Source organism: Scyliorhinus canicula, chromosome 27, assembly GCF_902713615.1.
Source record: "Scyliorhinus canicula chromosome 27, sScyCan1.1, whole genome shotgun sequence".
NCBI classification, from domain to species: domain Eukaryota; kingdom Metazoa; phylum Chordata; class Chondrichthyes; order Carcharhiniformes; family Scyliorhinidae; genus Scyliorhinus; species Scyliorhinus canicula.
Window position 1 is genome coordinate 4,970,179 of NC_052172.1, and position 22,301 is coordinate 4,992,479.

Sequence of the window (22,301 nt, forward strand, 5' to 3'; positions counted from 1 at the left end):
CACACACAGAGAGCACAATAAAACTCACACACAGAGAGCACAATAAAACTCACACACAGAGAGCACAATAAAACTCACACACAGAGAGCACAATAAAACTCACACACAGAGCACAATAAAACTCACACACAGAGCACAATAAAACTCACACACAGAGAGCACAATAAAACTCACACACACAGAGAGCACAATAAAACTCACACACAGCGAGCACAATAAAACTCACACACACAGAGAGCACAATAAAACTCACACACAGAGAGCACAATAAAACTCACACACAGCGAGCACAATAAAACTCACACACACAGAGAGCACAATAAAACTCACACACAGAGAGCACAATAAAACTCACACAGAGAGCACAATAAAACTCACACACACAGAGCACAATAAAACCCACACACACAGGGCACAATAAAACTCACACACAGAGAGCACAATAAAACTCACACACAGAGAGCACAATAAAACTCACACACAGAGAGCACAATAAAACTCACACACACAGAGAGCACAATAAAACTCACACACAGAGAGCACAATAAAACTCACACACAGAGAGCACAATAAAACTCACACACAGAGAGAGCACAATAAAACTCACACACACAGAGCACAATAAAACTCACACACAGAGAGCACAATAAAACTCACACACAGAGAGCACAATAAAACTCACACACAGAGAGCACAATAAAACTCACACACAGAGAGCACAATAAAACTCACACACAGAGAGCACAATAAAACTCACACACAGAGAGCACAATAAAACTCACACACAGAGAGCACAATAAAACTCACACACACAGAGAGCACAATAAAACTCACACACAGAGAGCACAATAAAACTCACACACAGAGAGCACAATAAAACTCACACACACAGCACAATAAAACTCACACACACAGCACAATAAAACTCACACACAGAAAGCACAATAAAACTCACACACACACAGCACAATAAAACTCACACACAGAAAGCACAATAAAACTCACACACAGAGAGCACAATAAAACTCACACACAGAGAGCACAATAAAACTCACACACACAGAGCACAATAAAACTCACACACACAGCACAATAAAACTCACACACACAGCACAATAAAACTCACACACAGAAAGCACAATAAAACTCACACACAGAGAGCACAATAAACTCACACACAGAGAGCACAATAAAACTCACACACACAGAGCACAATAAAACTCACACACAGAGAGCACAATAAAACTCACACACAGAGAGCACAATAAAACTCACACACACAGAGCACAATAAAACTCACACACAGAGAGCACAATAAAACTCACACACAGAGCACAATAAAACTCACACACAGAGAGCACAATAAAACTCACAAACAGAGAGCACAATAAAACTCACACACAGAGAGCACAATAAAACTCACACAGAGAGCACAATAAAACTCACACACAGAGAGCACAATAAAACTCACACACAGAGAGCACAATAAAACTCACACACAGAGAGCACAATAAAACTCACACACAGAGAGCACAATAAAACTCACACACACAGAGAGCACAATAAAACTCACACACACAGCACAATAAAACTCTCACACAGAGAGCACAATAAAACTCACACACAGAGAGCACAATAAAACTCACACACAGAGAGCACAATAAAACTCACACACACAGAGAGCACAATAAAACTCACACACACAGCACAATAAAACTCACACACAGAGAGCACAATAAAACTCACAAACAGAGAGCACAATAAAACTCACACACAGAGAGCACAATAAAACTCACACACACAGAGAGCACAATAAAACTCACACACAGAGAGCACAATAAAACTCACACTCAGAGAGCACAATAAAACTCACACACACAGCACAATAAAACTCACACACAGAGAGCACAATAAAACTCACACACAGAGAGCACAATAAAACTCACACACACAGCACAATAAAACTCACACACAGAGAGCACAATAAAACTCACACACAGAGAGCACAATAAAACACACACACAGAGAGCACAATAAAACTCACACACACAGAGAGCACAATAAAACTCACACACACAGCACAATAAAACTCACACACACAGAGCACAATAAAACTCACACACACAGCACAATAAAACTCACACACACAGAGCACAATAAAACTCTCACACAGAGAGCACAATAAAACTCACACACAGAGAGCACAATAAAACTCTCACACACAGAGCACAATAAAACTCTCACACAGAGAGCACAATAAAACTCACACACAGAGAGCACAATAAAACTCACACACAGAGAGCACAATAAAACTCACACACAGAGAGCACAATCAAACTCACACACACACAGCACAATAAAACTCACACACAGAGAGCACAATAAAACTCACACACACGCAGCACAATAAAACTCACACACAGAGAGCACAATAAAACTCACACACAGAGAGCACAATAAAACTCACACACAGAGAGCACAATAAAACTCACACACAGAGAGCACAATAAAACTCACACACAATAAATCTCACACACGCACAGAGGCCAATAAAACTCACACACACACAGAGAGCACAATAAAACTCTCACACACAGAGAGCACAATAAAACTCACACACAGAGAGCACAATAAAACTCACACACACAGAGCACAATAAAACTCTCACACAGAGAGCACTATAAAACTCACACACAGAGAGCACAATAAAACTCACACACAGAGAGCACAATAAAACTCACACACACAGCACAATAAAACTCACACACAGAGAGCACAATAAAACTCTCACACAGAGAGCACAATAAAACTCTCACACAGAGAGCACAATAAAACTCACACACAGAGAGCACTATAAAACTCACACAGAGAGCACAATAAAACTCACACACACAGAGAGCACAATAAAACTCACACAGAGAGCACAATAAAACTCACACAGAGAGCACAATAAAACTCTCACACAGAGAGCACAATAAAACTCACACACACAGAGAGCACAATAAAACACACACACAGAGAGCACAATAAAACTCACACACACAGAGAGCACAATAAAACACACACACAGAGAGAGCACAATAAAACTCACACACACAGAGAGCACAATAAAACTCTCACACAGAGAGCACAATAAAACTCACACACACAGAGAGCACAATAAAACACACACACAGAGAGAGCACAATAAAACACACACACAGAGAGAGCACAATAAAACTCACACACACAGAGAGCACAATAAAACTCACACACAGAGCACAATAAAACTCTCACACACAGAGAGCACAATAAAACACACACACAGAGAGAGCACAATAAAACACACACACACAGAGAGCACAATAAAACTCACACACAGAGAGAGCACAATAAAACTCACACACAGAGCACAATAAAACTCTCACACACAGAGAGCACAATAAAACACACACACAGAGAGAGCACAATAAAACACACACACAGAGAGCACAATAAAACTCACACACAGAGCACAATAAAACTCTCACACACAGAGAGCACAATAAAACTCACACACAGAGAGAGCACAATAAAACACACACACAGAGAGAGCACAATAAAACTCACACACACAGAGAGCACAATAAAACTCACACACAGAGCACAATAAAACTCACACACACAGAGAGCACAATAAAACTCACACACAGAGAGCACAATAAAACCCACACAGAGAGCACAATAAAACTCACACACAGAGCACAATAAAACTCACACACACAGAGCACAATAAAACTCTCACACACAGAGAGCACAATAAAACACACACACAGAGAGAGCACAATAAAACTCACACACAGAGAGCACAATAAAACTCACACACAGAGCACAATAAAACTCACACACAGAGAGCACAATAAAACTCACACACAGAGCACAATAAAACTCACACACAGAGCACAATAAAACTCACACACAGAGAGCACAATAAAACTCACACACAGAGCACAATAAAACTCACACACAGAGAGCACAATAAAACTCACACACAGAGAGCACAATAAAACTCACACACAGAGAGCACAATAAAACCCACACAGAGAGCACAATAAAACTCACACACAGAGAGCACAATAAAACTCACACACAGAGAGCACAATAAAACTCACACACAGAGAGCACAATAAAACTCACACACACAGAGAGCACAATAAAACTCACACACAGAGAGCACAATAAAACCCACACAGAGAGCACAATAAAACTCACACACAGAGAGCACAATAAAACTCACACACACAGAGAGCACAATAAAACTCACACACAGAGAGCACAATAAAACTCACACACACAGAGCACAATAAAACTCACACACAGAGAGCACAATAAAACTCACAGACAGAGCACAATAAAACTCACACACAGAGAGCACAATAAAACTCACACACAGAGAGCACAATAAAACTCACAGACAGAGCACAATAAACTCACACACAGAGAGCACAATAAAACTCACACACAGAGAGCACAATAAAACTCACACACAGAGAGCACAATAAAACTCACACACACAGAGCACAATAAAACTCACACACAGAGAGCACAATCTTTTCCAGCAGTTCAAAATCTCGATAATACTGAGCCAGGTTGGGCAAATAGTCTTTGTTTCGATGACTGGTTGGTGCTGAGCTAGCTGATCCTAGCTTGGGGGGTGCGGAGAAGATGAATGTTCGGAAGTCTGAATATTTGGGCTGAGGACCCCTCCAGGATCAGGTAGCCTGCTGACACTCACAGTCTGGCATGCACACAGTTACAGGCCCCTGATCTGAGGTACAGGGGTGCTGTACAGCCACATCGTAGGGGGCGACACAGCAGCTTCATGCTACGCAGCTGTACAGAACAGCGGAGTCACTCCAGCCTCTTGCCTTCGGCTCCGAACCAGGATTTCTATTAACCAAAACCCATGCACAATTTGGCGAGCTATATTCAGCCCACCAGAAAGGGCAATGTTTTGTGATGGTGATAAGGGAGCTGGAGGAAGGTACAAGTTTGTTAATTCCCAACTAGATCCTGAGATTGCCAATGTCCAATTCTGTACCATGCGATTACCAAATCCTCAACCATGTGACCGCCAACCCTGTACCATGTGACCATCAAATCCTCAACCATGTGACCGCCAACCCTGTACCATGTGACCATCAAATCCTCAACCATGTGACCACCAACCCTGTACCATGTGACCATCAAATCCTCAACCATGTGACCACCAATTCTACACCATGTGACCATCAAATCCTCAACCATGTGACCACCAATTCTACACCATGTGACCATCAAATCCTCAACCATGTGACCACCAATTCTACACCGTGTGACCAATCCCCCCAATCAAGATCACCAAGTCCCATAACCATGTGAACACCCGGCACGATAGGTGCAAAGATTCCTCTCCATTTCACCTCTGGCCCTTCGACACCTCTCAACACATTGTCAGATCCATCCGGTTATACTATTAGAAAGATGGGGCAGTGGGGGAGATGAGTGGGGTGGTGGTGGTGGGAGGGGAGGGTGGGGGGGGGGGGGGGGATGTACGTCAATGCACATTAACATACCTGCTCCCAGCAGAATATCCTCCCTGTACATCAGACGGTTCACCATTCCCTGACAGTGAACTCGATGTCAGCACGAGAAAGGTTCACAGGCGCGAAGGGTTAAACGATCTCCGTGACCGACAGTTTGTACAATTGTGAAGTTCTCCATCCAACCAAGAAATCTTGCCCCATGAACTCGCTTTTCATCTTCAAATCCCTGTTATTTTTCAAATGCAACCTTCGTCTACATTACTCAACTCTATGATTCATAGAATCTTGGAGGTTTACAGCAGATTTGGCCCATTATGTAAAAGCCACCCCCCCCCCCCTCCCTCCCTTGCTAGACCAGGCCGGAACCTGCCCCCCCCCCCCCCCCCCCCCCCCCCCCACCCCACAAATCACCACCTTCATGTGTTTCAAACCTTATTGTATAAATCGTCCTGGATTCCGCCAAAATTATCGCTGTGGCCAAATCTCAACAAATCTCAGGGGACAGAACATTTCATGGGATAGCTCCTTCCAAGGTGACCTCTGTCCTGTCAGGCAGCGTTTTCCAGATCACAACAATATCATCTCTCCACACGGCTCGCCTCATTTTCTTGGTGAGAATTCCAGCCCCATAAACACTGCCTGAGATCAATCATCTTGTGTTCAAAATACGAACTGATCTGATTAACACAAATTCTCAATGTCCCAGTAGCAAATTATATTTCTACATCCTGTGATTGATTGAATTGCATTATCAGTATAAATAATTAGAGGACACACCCTCCCCCCCTCCCAATCCCGCATACCCTCCTCCCCTCCCAGTCCCCCACACCTCCTCCCTCTCCCCTCCCACTCCCCCTCCCACACCCTCTCCCCCCCAACCCCGCATACCCTCCTCCCCTCCCAGTCCCCCTCCCACACCCTCCACCCTCCCCCCCCACACCCTCCCCTCCCACACCCTCCTCCCTCCCCAATCCCGCACACCCACCTCACCCCCTCAATCCCCCACACCCTCCACCCTCACCCACACCCTCCCCCCTCACCCACACCCTCCACCCTCCCCCCCACACCCTCCCCCCTCCCACACCCTCTACCCTCCCCCCACACCCTCCCCCCTCCCACACCCTCCACCCTCCCCCCCACACCCTCCCCCTCCCACACCCTCCCCCCTCCCAGTCCCCCACCCCCTCCACCCTCCCCCCACCCCCTCCACCCTCCCTCCTCCCCTCCCAGTCCCCAACCCCTCCACCCTCCCCCCCACACCCTCCCCCCTCCCTCACCCTCCTCCCCTCCCAGTCCCCCACCCCCTCCACCCTCCCCCCCCACACCCTCCCCCCTCCCTCACCCTCCTCCCCTCACAGTCCCCCATCCCCTCCCCCCCCCCCCCCACACCCTCCCCCCTCCCACACCCTCCTCCCCTCCCAGTCCCCCACCCCTCCACCCTCCCCCCCACCCCCTCCACCCTCCCCCCACACCCTCCCCCCTCCCACACCCTCCTCCCCTCCCCGTCCCCCACCCCTCCCCCCCCACCCCCTCCACCCTCCCCCCCACTCCCTCCACCCTCCCCCCTCCCACACCCTCCCCCCTCCTCCCTCCCTCACCCTCCTCCCCTCCCAGTCCCCCACCCCTCCCCCCTCCCCCCCCCCCCCCCCCCCCCCTCCCCCCCACACCTTCCCCCTCCCCCCTTCCACACCCTCCTCCCTCCCCCCACACCCTCCCCCTCCCCAATCCCCCACACCCTCCTCCCCTCCCCAATCTCCCTCCCCCTCCTCCCCCCAACCCCGCACACTCCCCTCCCTCCCCCTCACCCTCCCCAATCCCCCTCCTACCCCCAACCCCCCACACCTTCCTCCCTCCCCATCCCCCACACCCTCCCCAATCCCGCACACCCCCTCACCCTCCTCCCATATCCCCCTCACCCTCCTCCCCTCCCAGTCCCCCACACCCTCCCCCTCCCACCCCTCCTCCCTCCCCTTCCCCCTCCTCCCTCACACCCTCCTCCCTTCCCAATCCCCCCCACACCCTCCCTTTCCCCCTCCCCCACACCCTCCTCCCCCTCCCCCACACCCTTCCCAACCCCCCACACCCTCCTCCCCATCCCCCACACTCCTCCCTCCCCCACACCCTCTCCCTCCCCCACACCCTCCTCCTCCCCATCCTCCCACACTCCTCCCTCCCACACACCCTCCCCCTCCCCCACACCCTCCTCCTCCCCATCCCCCACACCCTCCTCCCAATGCCACTCTGTTTTCTATCCAGTAACCAACCCTGGCTGATATATTACCCCCGTCCCCACGAGCCCTTATCTTGCCAATTAACCGTTTCTGTGCCGGAGGAATCTGGAGTGAGCGGAACACGGGATGGAAAGTGGTTCAAGATCAGGAGTCAGGCGGGATTAAATGATGAGGATTTTCAATTGGAGGCGTTGGGATTGCAGTGATCCCACACAGGCCAGTGATAATGGTATCGGGAAGCAGCCCTCAGTGGGGAATGTCGTGTGGGCAGCAGGAGTGTGTCATCACAAATCCAGTCAAACTGCCTACAATTCCTCGATAATTGAGCAATCTTTCTTCCAAAAGGAGCAGTAGGATTGTTGATGTGGGGAATATAAATGGCCCAAAGAGAGAGCAGATGGACAGAGGGAGTCAGTCACAGCGTTGCCAAGCTTCCTCATTCTTCCCACTCTGGCTCTTTAAAATGTTCAGCGTGTGAAGAATGAATATTGCAGTGTTTTCGAGCTCTGTGCTTTCGCATCAATAACGTGGGAACCGGCCCAGCTCGGGAGGGCTGAACTCTCAAACCCTGGGTGGCCCTAATTCCCTGATACCAGCTGAGATTCTGCCGGGAATTCATTTTCAAACTTTGTTTTGTTTCCCAACTCCCGTCCTGAATATACCGAGGTAGGAATATCGTAGAATCACAGGATGGGAATAGAGGGATACGGACCCCGGAAGTGTAGAAGATTTTAGTTTAGACGGGGCAGCATGGTCGGCGCAGGCTTGGAGGGCCAAAGGGCCTGGTCCTGGGCTGTACTGTTCTTTGTTGTTTGTTAAGCCCCTACCGTGCAGGAGGCCATTCAGCCGGGTCTCCACCGACCCTCTTAATGTTAAGGTGACCAGGGTGTGATTGACATGTTACTCCGCCCACTGGAATTCAGCATTGTGGGCCGGGATTCTCCCCTACCCGGCGGGGCAGGGGGTCCCGGCGTAGCGGAGTGGCGCCAACCATTCCGGTGTCGGGTCTCCCCAATGGTGTGGAATTCTCCGCACCTTTGGGGGCTAGGCCCGCGGCGGAGTGGTTAGCGCCACGCCGACTGGTGCCAAAACTGGCGCCAACGGCCGCCGCCAGGCGTCGGGGCTGGCCGAAAGGCCTTCGCCGGGTTCGCGCATGCGCCGGTGGTGACGTCAGTGGCCGCTGACATCACCACCGGTGCACGCGCGGTAAGGGGGTTCTCTTCCGCCTCCGCCATGGTGGAGGCCGTGGTGGCGGCAGAAGAAAAAGAGTGCCCCACAGCACTGGCCCGCCCGCCGATCGGTGGGCCCCGATCACGGACCGGGCCACCGTGGTGGTACCCCCCCCGGGGTCCGATCGGCCCGCGCTCCCCAGGACCTCGGGGGCCCGCTCGCGCCGCCAATCCCGCCCCCACCCGAGGTGGTTGAAACGCCGTCCGTGGGATTGGCCTCTCAGCGGCGGGACTTCGGCCCATCGCGGGCCGGAGAATCGCTGGGGGGGGGGGGGGGTGCCCGCCGATCGGCACGGCGCGATTCCCGCCCCCGCCGAATCTCGGGTGGCGGAGAATCCGGGACACGGCGGCGGCAGGATCGACGCCGGCCCCGGGCGATTCTCCGACCCGGCGGGGGGGTCGGAGAATCCCGCCCCTGGTGTTTTCCGGAGCTGGAATGTGGCTGCTTCCCCCACTTCCGTGTCACTGCCCCTCCAGCTCAGCCCAGCACTCCGGACATCGGTAAAGCGTGAAACACGCCTGTCCTGCCTGCTTCGCTGCCTTTACCAGCTAAACCTCTAGGGGGAGCCTTCTTTCAAAGTATAACACAGGGCCGAGTACGCGGTAAACCAAGCGCAGACCGGGATAGTTCCAGCTGGGCTTGACACAGGGTCACCTGGACTTAAACCGTTCGCTCTTTACTCTCCCTCCCGATGCTGCCAGACCTGCTGAGAGTCTCCAGCCATTTCCAGCCGGCGAATGGAGCTGGAGGACTGGAGTTTGCCTCCCAGTCTGGGAATGGTTGTGGCCTGCAGCTGCCCAAATACCTGCCCCCGTCATAGATTCCAGCAAAAGTGCTTCTCACCCCACAAGGCCCGGATTCTCCGGCCGCTGGGATACGCCTTTCCCGCCGGCAGCGCAACGCGCGGGAAGGGGTCCGTAGCATCCCACCCCTGCTGTCGAGGGATAATCCCTCTGGGTAATACATTCACTGAACATTCCTTTATTGCCGACTTTGAATGTCCATCTTAACCAGGCAACAGCAGTGCACAGAAAGGGTGCTTCAACAGATTACTTTGATCGGCACCCTGAGGGGTCTCGATGAGGTGGACGCAGAGAGGATGTCTCCTCTTTGTCGGATGGACCCGGGGTCACTGTTGAAAAATAAGGGGGTCGCCGATTTAAGGGAGACGAGGAGAAATGTTTTCTCTCCGAGGGGGGTGAGTCTCTGGAGCTCTCTTCCTCGAAAGGCAGTGGAAGCAAAATCTTTGAATATTTTGAAGGGAGAGCCAGAGAGAGATTGTTGATTAACAGGCGGGGGCGGGGGGGTGGAGGGGGGGGCGGGGGGGGGGGGGGGGGGGGGTGACAGGTTGTCGGGGGTCGGTGATATTGTGGAGTTGAGGTGACAAAATCTCACAAAATGGCGGAGTAGGCCCGAGGAGCCTCCTCCTAATTCACATGTTGGTATTGTGGTGAATGTAATATATAGATGTATATATGTTAATTCACACTGTCTCTGTAAGCGCAGTAGCGCTATCCTACCACTAGGGGGAGTAGCGCCGGGAGCACTCAGGAACTTGTACTGGGCTCCACCCTTGGCTTCGCCCACGACTCCTCCCCCTAGTGCAGCTGTATAAATACCCTTGTCCAGAGTCAGCCTGAGTTCACTACGAGTTCATCAACGGGTAACAGGCTGGCTCTGAAGTAAGTCGATTAAAGCCTAGATTCACATCGGGAACACGTGTCTGGTGAATTGATGGTTCCATCAGGTATGGTGCCCTCTCAGGTGGGGATAAAACCCCGCAGCGACTCCCCAACAGGCAGTGGGAATTCTCAAAATTCCTCCTGAGCTATTTACTCGGCAGCTTCTGTCACTGGCGGGGTTGCTGTTGCCCTTCACTCTCAGGGAACAGGGCGAGGTCCAAGATCTCCTCCTGGGCCAGAGCAGGAATCAAACCCGCCCTGTCGGTATCCTTCTGAAACACGGGCTGACCATCGATCGCCATCTGAGCTAACCTGTCCCCATTGCCGCCTATTTACATGAAGGTGTGGGCAAGCAGATTGATCATTTGTCACCACTACAGACAGCTGTTCATTTCGGCCTTCCACGTGCAGTGTTTCACAGCGAATTACAGGAAATGGAGAGCCCAGAGTCTGGCCATTTGGCTCGACCAGCCCACGCTCCACACAAGTCTCCCCCTACCATCCTTCATCTCATAACCCCATCGCATACCCTACCAGTCATTTATCCCTCATGCTTTTAATTAGCTTCCCTTTAAATAGTTCAACTAGCCTACTCTGCATGATAACCAGGTTCCACATTCTCACCACTCTCTGGGTAAAGAGGTTTCATAGAACATAGAAAAATACAGCACAGAACAGGCCCTTCGGCCCACGATGTTGTGCCAAACTTTTGTCCTAGATGAAGAACAAATTAATCTGCACCCCATCATTCTACCGTAATCCATGTACCTATCCAATAGCCGCTTGAAGGCCCCTAATGTTTCCGACTCAACTACTTCCACAGGCAGTGCATTCCATGCCCCCACTACTCTCTGGGTAAAGAACCTACCTCTGACATCCCCCCTATATCTTCCACCATTCACCTTAAATTATGTCCCCTTGTAATGGTTTGTTCCTATTTTTTTCCTATTAGATTGTTTTGCCACCATTGGATACTGCAGCCTCTCGCTGTGACCTTCCATTCTGGTCAACCTAAGCATAAGATGGTCACAACAAATTAGCTTTGAAATCCGCCCCCCTGTTGATTTTATCTTCATTGACTAAGCGTGATTGCACTGGGGTGGGCTCCACCAAGGCCTACACAACCGGGGAAGCATTTGAGACCTGGGAAATGGGGCATGGGAGACACAGCGTGTTTGCCACACTGTTCTGGGGCCCACAATTCAGCTCAGCTCAGGAGGCTAAGCGAAGGAGACTGCCCCTAGGCCGCCGGCCGTGGAACCCCCACCCGGAATGAGGTCGGACCATCTTCATTAACGTAACGGAGAGGACACAAGCTGTTGGTAAACAAAGCCACTTGAGGGCGGGGCTGGTCTGAGAAATGAAAGAGTCAGGCAAAGGCTGCGATGTAGGAATCGAAGCATGTTTTTGGAGCCACGTAAAAAAGATCTCGGGCTGGCTCCTGCGGTGGCCTGACCGCGGGTTTCTCGGCCCGTGCCATTCGCTGGCTGTGTGATCCTCTGCTCCCGCCGCTCGTCAATGGTATCCGCCATTGAGGCCACCCCAGGCCGCCGGGAAACCCGCGGGCGAGGGAAAAGAGAATGCCGATGACCCCGCAGAATTCCGACCCTCTGCTCTGAAGCGAGTTATATGTTATGCGGACGCCCCCAAGCTGAACGCCCTGCCTGATGGGTGCTCTCATTGACAGGGAAAAGGTACAGCAAAGTCTTGGGACCTTCCCATTTGGCCCCAAGCCGTTGGCATTCAAGGATCTGCATTCGCTGTGCTGAGTCAGGGTTACGTACCAAACTCCTGTGTCCATGTCGTGCTGTTTCCCTGTCTTGTCTACTTCTCTCTTTTTCTTCACTCGACAAGTGTGCAGTTTGTCAGAGGGATCAGGGAATCCTGCATTGAACAGGGGGGTCGGTGTCACGTCCGGCATGGGTGCCAATTGGGGACATCAACGTCCAAACCCTTGAAGCTCCTCGAGGAGCTCCCATTTTTCGAATGCCTTGGCTCAACCCCGGTCGGTTCAGGTGGGGATGGGGGTGGGGGGGGGGACTGGATTCGCTGATCCCCTGCTCGTTCTGTCCTTGGTGCGTGTATGTGTGTGTGTGTGTGAAACTAACTGTCTCCCTCATTCAGAGCAACTGGAGAGGATTGAAGAGGGAATGGATCAGATCAATAAGGACATGAAAGAAGCAGAAAAAAATCTGTCGGATCTGGGCAAATGCTGTGGTCTGTGTTCCTGCCCGTGCAATAAGTAGGTGCCAACCTTCGGTCCAAGAGGCCACCTGCCTGCTTGCATGCCTGCCTGATACTCGCTTGCTCAGAAATAGCACGGTTCCACACAACCGCTGGCGGCCCTCCTGAATCAAGTAGCACTTTGAGAAGCAATCTGCAAATATGCCGGTTTTTTCATTCCCTTAGAAATTGATTCCCATGTTACGCCGTAATGAAATGAGCTGGAAATGTACAGCAAGGCAATCTGCATCTGAAAGGGAGAAGACGGTGACAATTTATGTGGCGCCGTTATGTAAAATGTCCCCAGTCGCTTGCCAAGAGCGCTACAAGACTAAATTTGATAACGCACAAAGGGATGTTAGGACATGTTTGCCAAAAGCTTGGCCAGTGAGTTAGATTTAAGGAACATTGAAGAAAGTCAGAAGGTGTCAGGAAGACATTTTCAGAGCTTAGTGTCCAGGCATCGACCAGTGGTTGAGGCATTACATTTCGGGCAGCCCGAGAGGCAGAATTAGAGGAGTGTGGATAACTCAGAGGATTGTAAGCTGGGGGTGGGGGGTCACAGATACAGGTGTGGGGCAAGGCCCCATAGGGGTTTGAACGCAAGGGTGACAATTCCAAAATGCAGACCTTGTCAGACCAGGAACCAGCGTGTGTCAGCAAGTATCGAGTGATGGGTGAAGGGGACTTGGGCGTGAGTTGGAATACAGGCAGGAGGGTTTGGGATGAGGGGTTAGTCAGGGAGGATTCTCACCTGCCTAGAATGCTCAAGAACAAAATAACCATCAACAAACTCATAAACGTCCTAACGCTCAATACTGTGATTGCCAAATGTAGCTGCGATACTCCAGTGTCCGCTGTTGTGGCAATTAAAGCACAATGATTGGCAGGGAACGATGTCAGTGCAAAGCCATGCATTTGGTGCCTTCCAGCATGTTCATCATGAGCTGTATTGATCGACGGTGTTGCCAAAGGGGCAGCAAATGGGTTCAGAGCTGTTAAGAAGGTAAGGCTGCCGTTTGATCTCCGAAGGAGCACAAAATAAGCAGGTGAGTAAAGTGCCCCGGGATCGAAGGGGAATCGATGGGGCGGGCATGGGTGAATCTGAGAATGGGCTGACGAGGATAATTGGCCGATTGCATGTTCCGAGGAAAACATCATCCTCAAAGAAAGAGCGAGTTACAGGATTAGTGCAGCATGGTTGGCGTCCCATCTGCGACCGCACGGCGCTTTCACCTGAGGAAGGAGCAGTGCTCCGAAAGCTAGTGATTCGAAACAAACCTGTTAGACTTTAACCTGGTGCTGTAAGATTTCTTACTGTGCCCATCCCAGTCCAACGCTAGCACCTCCACATCAACACTGCTCTTGAGCATCGGCTCAACTATTGAGAGCATAAGATCAGAGAATTCACCCTCGCGTGAGGTGGGATTATTTATGGACGGGAAGCTCCAGCGCCCGGAGTGGCCGTGACCTTCAATGGCTCTCTGAATTCTCCTGTCCAACCTGCGATGATGCCCCCGGATATCGGGGCCTGGAATTCCCGCCCTAATTCTGATGTTGTTGCAGTTTCTGACTGTAGGTCACTAACCTTTCTCCCAAGCACCCTGGAAAGACCTGCGCTTCCCCAGTACCGCAATGGACAGTGAGCCTTAATCATGTGTCCAGGTCTCGAAAGTGCGACACCTTTCTGCTGTCGACAAGGGTGCACTGAACCTCAGCGAACTCTGGAAACGGGCCATGACCCAGTGCTATCAGCCACTGGCTAACCGATGAAGAGGGCCTTTTGTCAAGTGTGTGGAAACCAAGTGGTACAGGATGGAATCGTTCGTACACTATGGCCGAGAAGGCAGCGAGTTTATGTTGTATCGACCGGGCGAATGGGATTGAAACACGTGGCCACATGGCAACAACCAAGCTGCGCGTAACGGAGTAATCAAACAGATACCTCATTGGCCCAGAGTTTGCTGGGAAAATAACAGCACTTGTCATTATTACTGTGTAACCATGCCAACAAATATACCAGCAAAGGAGGCAGAGAGATCATGCTTGGTACATCATCGCCTCTTGCTCAACAACTTGAGCTGATCCACCAATGCACTCAACCTGCCATCTATCTGCTGCATTGACGCTGTCAATGTGCATGAACCTGACACAAAATGGTAGGGCTGGTACATTGGAACAGACGGAGCAGGAGGAGTCTATTTGGCCCCTCGAGCCTACTCCGCCATGGCTGATATGATTGCAACCCCATGCCATTTAACCCCCCTTGTAAATTAAGCCTATACCTCGTTCTCTCTTAAAAACATTCAAAGACTCTGCTTCCACTGCCTTTCGAGGACGAGAGTTCCAGAGACTCGCCATGCTCTGGGAGAAAACTTTCTCCTCATCTCAGCCTTAAATGTGCCACCCCCTGATTGTTAAACTGTGACCCCCTGCTTCTAGATTCTCCCACAAGAGGAAACATCCTCTCCACATCCAAGGGCTGGTTCTTAATGACAAGGTTAAAGTTCCTTCAGTGTCACTCAATCTTTCCTGTCCTGACAAGGAATGATTGACACCATGGGATCTCTCACCCGATCTTTTTTTTCCTCTTCATTTCCTTTTCTGGATCTGATTTGACTCTCATTCCCATCTCCCTCCCTTGTCTGCGCTTCCTCTTTCCTTAAATCTCCATGGTTAAGGAGATAGATTATTGGTCCCTCCGTTCACTGAGGTTCCAGGTGTCCCCTCGCCCTCACCTCTCCAGAAACAACTTCATAGATGAAAGTCGAGGGGAATAACCCAGTTCATAGGGTGCACCATAGGATGCTGCGCTCCATCAAATCATGGGTCAATGTCTTAGAGGCAGCATCGTAGCACAGTGGTTAGCACTGTGGCGTCTCAGCGTCAGGGTCCCAGGTTCGATTCCCCGCTGGGCTACTGTCTGTGCGGAGTCCGCACACTCTCCCCGTGTGTGCATGGGTTTCCTCCGGGTGCTCCGGTGTCCTCCCACAATCCAAAGACGTGCAGGTTAGGTGGATTGGCCATGCTAAATTTTCCTGAGTGACCAAAAAGGTTGGGAGGGGTTACGGGGGTAGGGTGGAAGTAAGGGCTTAAAGTGGGTCAGTGCCGACTCGATGGGCCGAATGGCCTCCTTCTGCACTCTATGCGTGGAAAAGGAATTAAGGATGTCTGAATCCCCTCGTGCATCATTGTCCAGTAGCACCATGCGACCCGTCTGTTACCCCATTCACGCCTGGGTGGTTTGTCAGCATGGTTTGAGTGAGGTTTCCAACACTGCAATCTCCATGATGTCCAAATGGGCCCTTCTACGCTCTGCACAGTTTGGAAAAAAACCCCAGCAACGCCTAAGAGCACAGAGTGAGGCGGCCAATTTTTAATATGACAGTGTGGGTAGGGTGAGGGCGAGCCTTGAATGGGGGAATGGCGGATGCTGTGGGAGTCTGACCAGGCCCAATTGAAATAAAGGCACCCTGAATCCCACTCAAACCCTGCCGATTCCACCACCCGACGGGAAGGTGGCAGTGGGAACTTGGAGGCTGGCGGCCTGCAAGGGCAGGCCCGGTGTGCCTGGTGGAAAGGAGACCCACAGCCTTTTCTCTCAGGACTCGTGCAACTCCTGTTCACAAGGAAATCGAAAATAAAGTTACATACCCACCACCATAACCTTCATGCTCTTCATCACCGATGCACAGAGGCAGCAGTGTGCACCATAGACAAGATACTCTTCAGCAACTCACCAAGACCACCTCGGCCTCACCTTCCAAACCCTCAGCCTCTACCACCTACAAGGACAAGGGAGCACCTATACCTGCAGGTTTGCCCCCTATCCCGAATTGGATAACTACCAGCGTTCCATCATCGCCACTGGGTCAAAATCCTGGAACTCGCTACCTAACAGAGAGATCGCCTTCACCAGATGGACCAGTTCAAGAAGATGGCCCACTCAACGCCAGCTACAGCAAGGGAAATGTATGGATTGGAAATACATTCCATCTCTATCAGTGCTGAGAATGACTAAAACGAAGAACCCTTGCTCAGATATGTGTCCACAATTCACACAGCACCATCGGTATCTATGTTTCTATTTCCATCTCTGTCTCTCATGCTACATTGTTTGTGAATCTGACTATTTTCTGTTGTGATATGGCCACAGCAGTTAGCCAGGGTCGGTTCTAGAAAGACAATTCACTGCTTTCCTGTGTGGCCAGCAGGGGAGAGCAGAGCCCCCCTTTCCACAGGGCCTCTCCATTCATTACTCAATGGCAATATCTTATACACGGAAACCCAGAGGAGCTTCCTTGATATAGGACCCATATACTATTTCAGTACCCATATACGGCTGGTACAAAACCTATTGTCATCCACTGGGACTTGCCCAATAACAGTTCCCCCAGTGCTGACTGGAAGTCATCGTTCTCAGTGCAAGACACAGGTCTATCAGGGGCACTCGGGCGGGTGGGGGGGGGGGGGGGGGGGGGGGGGGTTGCAGAGAGAAGGGTGTTTTAGAGCGTTCATTGAGTCCCTCCTTTACCATGCAAACATTGATAGACCCCCTGTCCCACCTAGCCTTTCCACAGGCAGAAGCGCGGGTTCAATTCCCGTACCGGCCTCCCCGAACAGGCGCCAGAATGTGGCGACTAGGGGCTTTTCACAGTAACTTCATTGAAGCCTACTCGTGACAATGAGCGATTATTATTATTACTTATCGCCACGTATACATGCAGCCTCCTAGGCGAATTGAAAAGCCTGACTGGTAATGTTCTGGGGTGAAGGAAAATCTGTGACCCTCCCTCCGAGCACCCAAGGTGGACAAACTAATCAGGGGGGGTGGCTCCGAATTCCTTGTCGTTCCAACAAGGCGGCCATCATACAGGTGATGGGGCAAAGATCTCAGAATCATCCTCTAAAGGTTTCAACTAGTGGCCAGCATCCGCAACTACACCACCGTGACAGTGGACATATGGAAAAATGAATTGGGAAAGGACTTGCATTCACAGAGAGCCTTTTATGACCTCGCGGTATCTCAAGATGCTTTCCAGATAAAGTACTTTTGAAGTGCTGGAGGGAAAGCATTGCCGCTTTCAATAGTCAGCGGAATGTCTGACGCAAGACATTTGACAAGAGGGCGTAGCAATTATGCTCAGGGAAAGTACACGCCAGAGAGAGGAGGTTTTGGATAACAAGTCGGAAGGCTGGAACGTTGTACCTCTCAAGTGAGGGTAGCACGGTGGTTAGCATAAATGCTTCACAGCTCCAGGGTCCCAGGTTCGATTCCCAGCTGGGTCACTGTCTGTGTCCCGGAGTCTGCACGTCCTCCCCGTGTGTGCGTGGGTTTCCTCCGGGTGCTCCGGTTTCCTCCCACAGTCCAAAGATGTGCGGGTTAGGTGGATTGGCCATGATAAATTGCCCTTAGTGTCAAAGTAAGGTTAATGGGGCGGGCGGGCGGGGTGTTAACTGGTATAGGGTGGATACGTTAGGCTTGAGTAGGGTGATCATTGCTCGGCACAACATCGAGGGCCGAAGGGCCTGTTCTGTGCTGTACTGTTCTATGTTCTAAGCTGTGTCTTCTGACAGGCTCAGAACCAGCACTTTGAGCAGTTACTTAAAAGTGGAGGACCGTTTTCCCTGACACCCTCATGCCTTAGAACATAAGAACTAGGAGCAGGAGTAGGCCATCTGGCCCCTCGAGCCTGCTGCACCATTCAATGAGATCATGGCTGATCTTTTGTGGACTCAGCTCCACTTTCCGGCCCGAACACCATAACCCTTAATCCCTTTATTCTTCAAAATTCTTCCTTCTTCACCTTCAGAACAGAAGGAGGGAAAATTGAAGGGGAAAGAAAAAACAGCGACACACCTAATCCAGTCACATGACAATAAAAAAAAAAGTGTTTTGAAAAATGCATTTTTTAATAGGTGTGCATATTTGGTGACGTCATGACAAACTTGGATTGCACGTTGCTTGTTGGTAGCGTTATGGTAAGGCATTGGGATTGCTGGCATGCCTGCATGCTCTCTCTGGGGTGGGCACAGCTCAAAGCAACTTGTTGCCCGGTTTCAGCTTCAGACATACTTTGGATACACATGAGTGAAAAGTACCATCGAAAGCGATCGCAACGGCTATGTCTGTATCTGATGCCACGGGTTGCCCAGGGGTCTGTGGGTAGGGTATGGGCGCAATGTGTAGCCGGGCAGGTGCTGGCTTTGAGCCGGGGTGACTTGAGACGACTAAACTCCTTGTGCGTTTTCTCTCTCCCAGGTTAAAGAACTTTGAGGCGGGAGGGGCCTACAAGAAGGTGTGGGGGAACAATCAGGATGGCGTGGTTGCCAGCCAGCCGGCCCGGGTGATGGACGACCGCGAGCAGATGGCGATGAGCGGCGGATACATCCGGAGGTAAAAGACTCCGTTTTGAAAAGATTAGCCGCCGTCAATTCCCATTGGAAAGAGGTTCCATAGGCAGCTTTTGATACAAAGTCTACATCGATGCATATTAGTCCACGTGTTACAGATCGCTGCTGGGAAACCTTATCAACCGTGTTGCTAACTTCCCCTCGTACGGAGCAAAGAACAGTGCAGCACAGGAACAGGCCCTTCGGCCCTCCAAGCCTGCGCCAACCATGGCACCTGCCTAACCTAAAACTGTCTACACTTCCTAGGTCTGTATCCCTCTATTCCCATCCAATTCATGTATTTGTCAAGACACCCCTTAAAAGTCACTATCGTACCTTCTTCCACCACCTCCTCCGGCAGCGAGTTCCAGGCACCCACTACCCTCTGTGTAAAAAACTTCCCTCGCACATCTCCTCTAAATTTTGCCCCTCGCACCTTAAACCTGTGCCCCTTAGTAATTGAATCTTCCACCCTGGGAAAAAGCTTCTGACGATCCACCCTGTCCATGCCCCTCATAATTTTGTCAAAGAACCAAGAACAAAGAAAATTACAGCACAGGAACAGGCCCTTCGGCCCTCCCAGCCTGCGCCGATCCAGATCCTTTATCTAAACCTGTCTCCTATTTTCCAAGGATCTACTTCCCTCTGTTTCCGCCCATTCATATATCTGTCTAGATGCATCTTAAATGATGCTATCGTGCCCGCCTCTACCACCTCTGCTGGCAAAGCGTTCCAGGCACCCACCACCCTCTGCGTAAAAAACTTTCCACACACATCTCCCTTAAACTTTCCCCCTCTCACCTTGAAATCGTGACCCCTTGTAATTGACACCCCCACTCTTGGAAAAACTTGTTGCTATCCACCCTGTCCATACCTCTCATAATTTTGTAGACCTCAATCAAGTCCCCCCTCAACTTCCGTCTTTCCAACGAAAACAACCCTAATCTACTCAACCTTTCTTCATAGCTAGCACCCTCCATACCAGGCAACATCCTGGTGAACCTCCTCTGCACCCTCTCAAAAGCATCCACAACATTTTGGTAATGTGGCGACCAGAACTGCACGCAGTATTCCAAATGTGGCCTAACCAAAGTCCTATATAACTGTAACATGACCTGCCGACTCTTGTACTCAATACTCCATCCAATGAAGGCAAGCATGCTGTATGCCTTCTTGACCACTCTATCGACCTGCGTTGCCACCTTCAGGGTACAATAGACCTGAACTCCCAGATCTCTCTGTTCATCAATTTTCCACAGGACTCTTCCATTGACCGTATAGTCCGCTCTTGAATTAGATCTTCCAAAATGCATCACCTCGCATTTGCCTGGATTGAACTCCATCTGCCATTTCTCTGCCCAACTCTCCAATCTATATATATTTTGTTGTATTCTCTGACAGTCCTCCTCGCTACCTGCAACTCCACCAACCTTAGTATCATCTGCAAACTTGCTAATCAGACCACCTATACCTTCCTCCAGATCATTTATGTATATCACAAACAACAGTGGCCCAAGCACGGATCCCTGTGGAACACCACTAGTCACCTTTCTCCATTTTGAGACACTCTCTTCCACCAATACCCTCTGTCTCCTATTGCCCAGCCAGTTCTTTATCCATCTAGCTAGTACACCCTGAAGCCCATACGACTTCACTTTTTCCATCAACCTGCCATGGGAAACTTTATCAAACGCCTTACTGAAGTCCATGTATATGACATCTACAGCCCTTCCCTCATCAATTAACTTTGTCACTTCCTCAAAGAATTCTATTAGGTTTGTAAGACATGACCTTACCTGCACAAAACCATGCTGCCTATCACTGATAAGTCTATTTTCTTCCAAATGTGAATAGATCCTATCCCTCAGTATCTTCTCCAACAGTTTGCCTACCACTGACGTCAAGCTCACAGGTCTATAATTCCTTGGATTATCCCTGCTACACTTCTTAAACAAAGGGACAGCATTAGCAATTCTCCAGTCCTCCGGGACCTCACCCGTGCTCAAGGATGCTGCAAAGATATCTGTTAAGGCCCCAGCTATTTCGTCCCTCGCTTCCCTCAGTTACCTGGGATAGATCCCATCCGGACCTGGGGACTTGTCCACCTTAATGCCTTTTAGAATACCCAAAACTTCCCCCTTCCTTATGCCGACTTGACCTAGAGTATTTAAACATCCATCCCTAGCCTCAACATCCGTCTTGTCCCTCTCCTTTGTGAACACCGATGCAAAGTACTCATTAAGAATCTCACCCATTTCCTCTGACTCCACGCATAAATTCCCTCTTTTGTCTTTGAGTGGGCTAATCCTTTCTGTAGTTACCCTCTTGCTCCTTATACAAATAAAAGGCTTTGGAACTTTCCTTAACCCTGTTAGCCAAAGATATTTCATGATCCTTTTTAGCCCTCTTTATTGCTCGTTTGAGATTTGTCCTACTTTCCCGATATTCCTCCAAAGCTTCATCAGTTTTAAGTCGCCTCGATCCTATATATGCTTCCTTTTTCATCTTAGCTAGTCTCACAATTCCACCCGTCATCCAGGGTTCCCTAATCTTGCCATTTCTATCCCTCATTTTCACTGGAACATGTCTGTCCTGCACTCTAATCAACCTTTCCTTAAAAGAGTCCCACATTTCAAATGTGGATTTACCCTTAAACAGCTGCTCCCAATCCACATTCCCTAGCTCCTGCCGAATTTTGTTATACTTGGCCTTTCCCCAATTTAGCACTCTTCCTTTAGGACCACTCTTGTCCTTGTCCATGAGTATTCTAATACTTACGGAATTGTGATCGCTATTCCCAAAGTAATCACCGACTGAAACATCAACCACCTGGCCGGGATCATTCCCCAATACCAGGTCCAGTAAGGCCCCTTCCCGAGTTGGACTATTTGTAGACCTCTACCAGGTCGCCCCTCAACCTCCGTCGTTCCAGTGAAAACAAACCGAGTTTATCCAACCTCTCCTCATAGCTAATGCCCTCCATACCAGACAACATCCTG

The 22,301-nt window shown here is 50.4% G+C and overlaps 1 protein-coding gene across 1 annotated transcript in view; it reads left to right on the top strand.

Moving 5' to 3' along the window:
• Positions 1-22,301, top strand: part of LOC119957864 (synaptosomal-associated protein 25) — a 127,473-nt gene that overhangs the window by 99,436 nt on the left and 5,736 nt on the right. The window contains exons 5-6 of the mRNA XM_038786025.1: positions 12,811-12,928; positions 19,172-19,306. Coding sequence (XP_038641953.1) covers positions 12,811-12,928; positions 19,172-19,306 — 253 coding nt within the window. The remainder of the gene's footprint in view (positions 1-12,810; positions 12,929-19,171; positions 19,307-22,301) is intronic.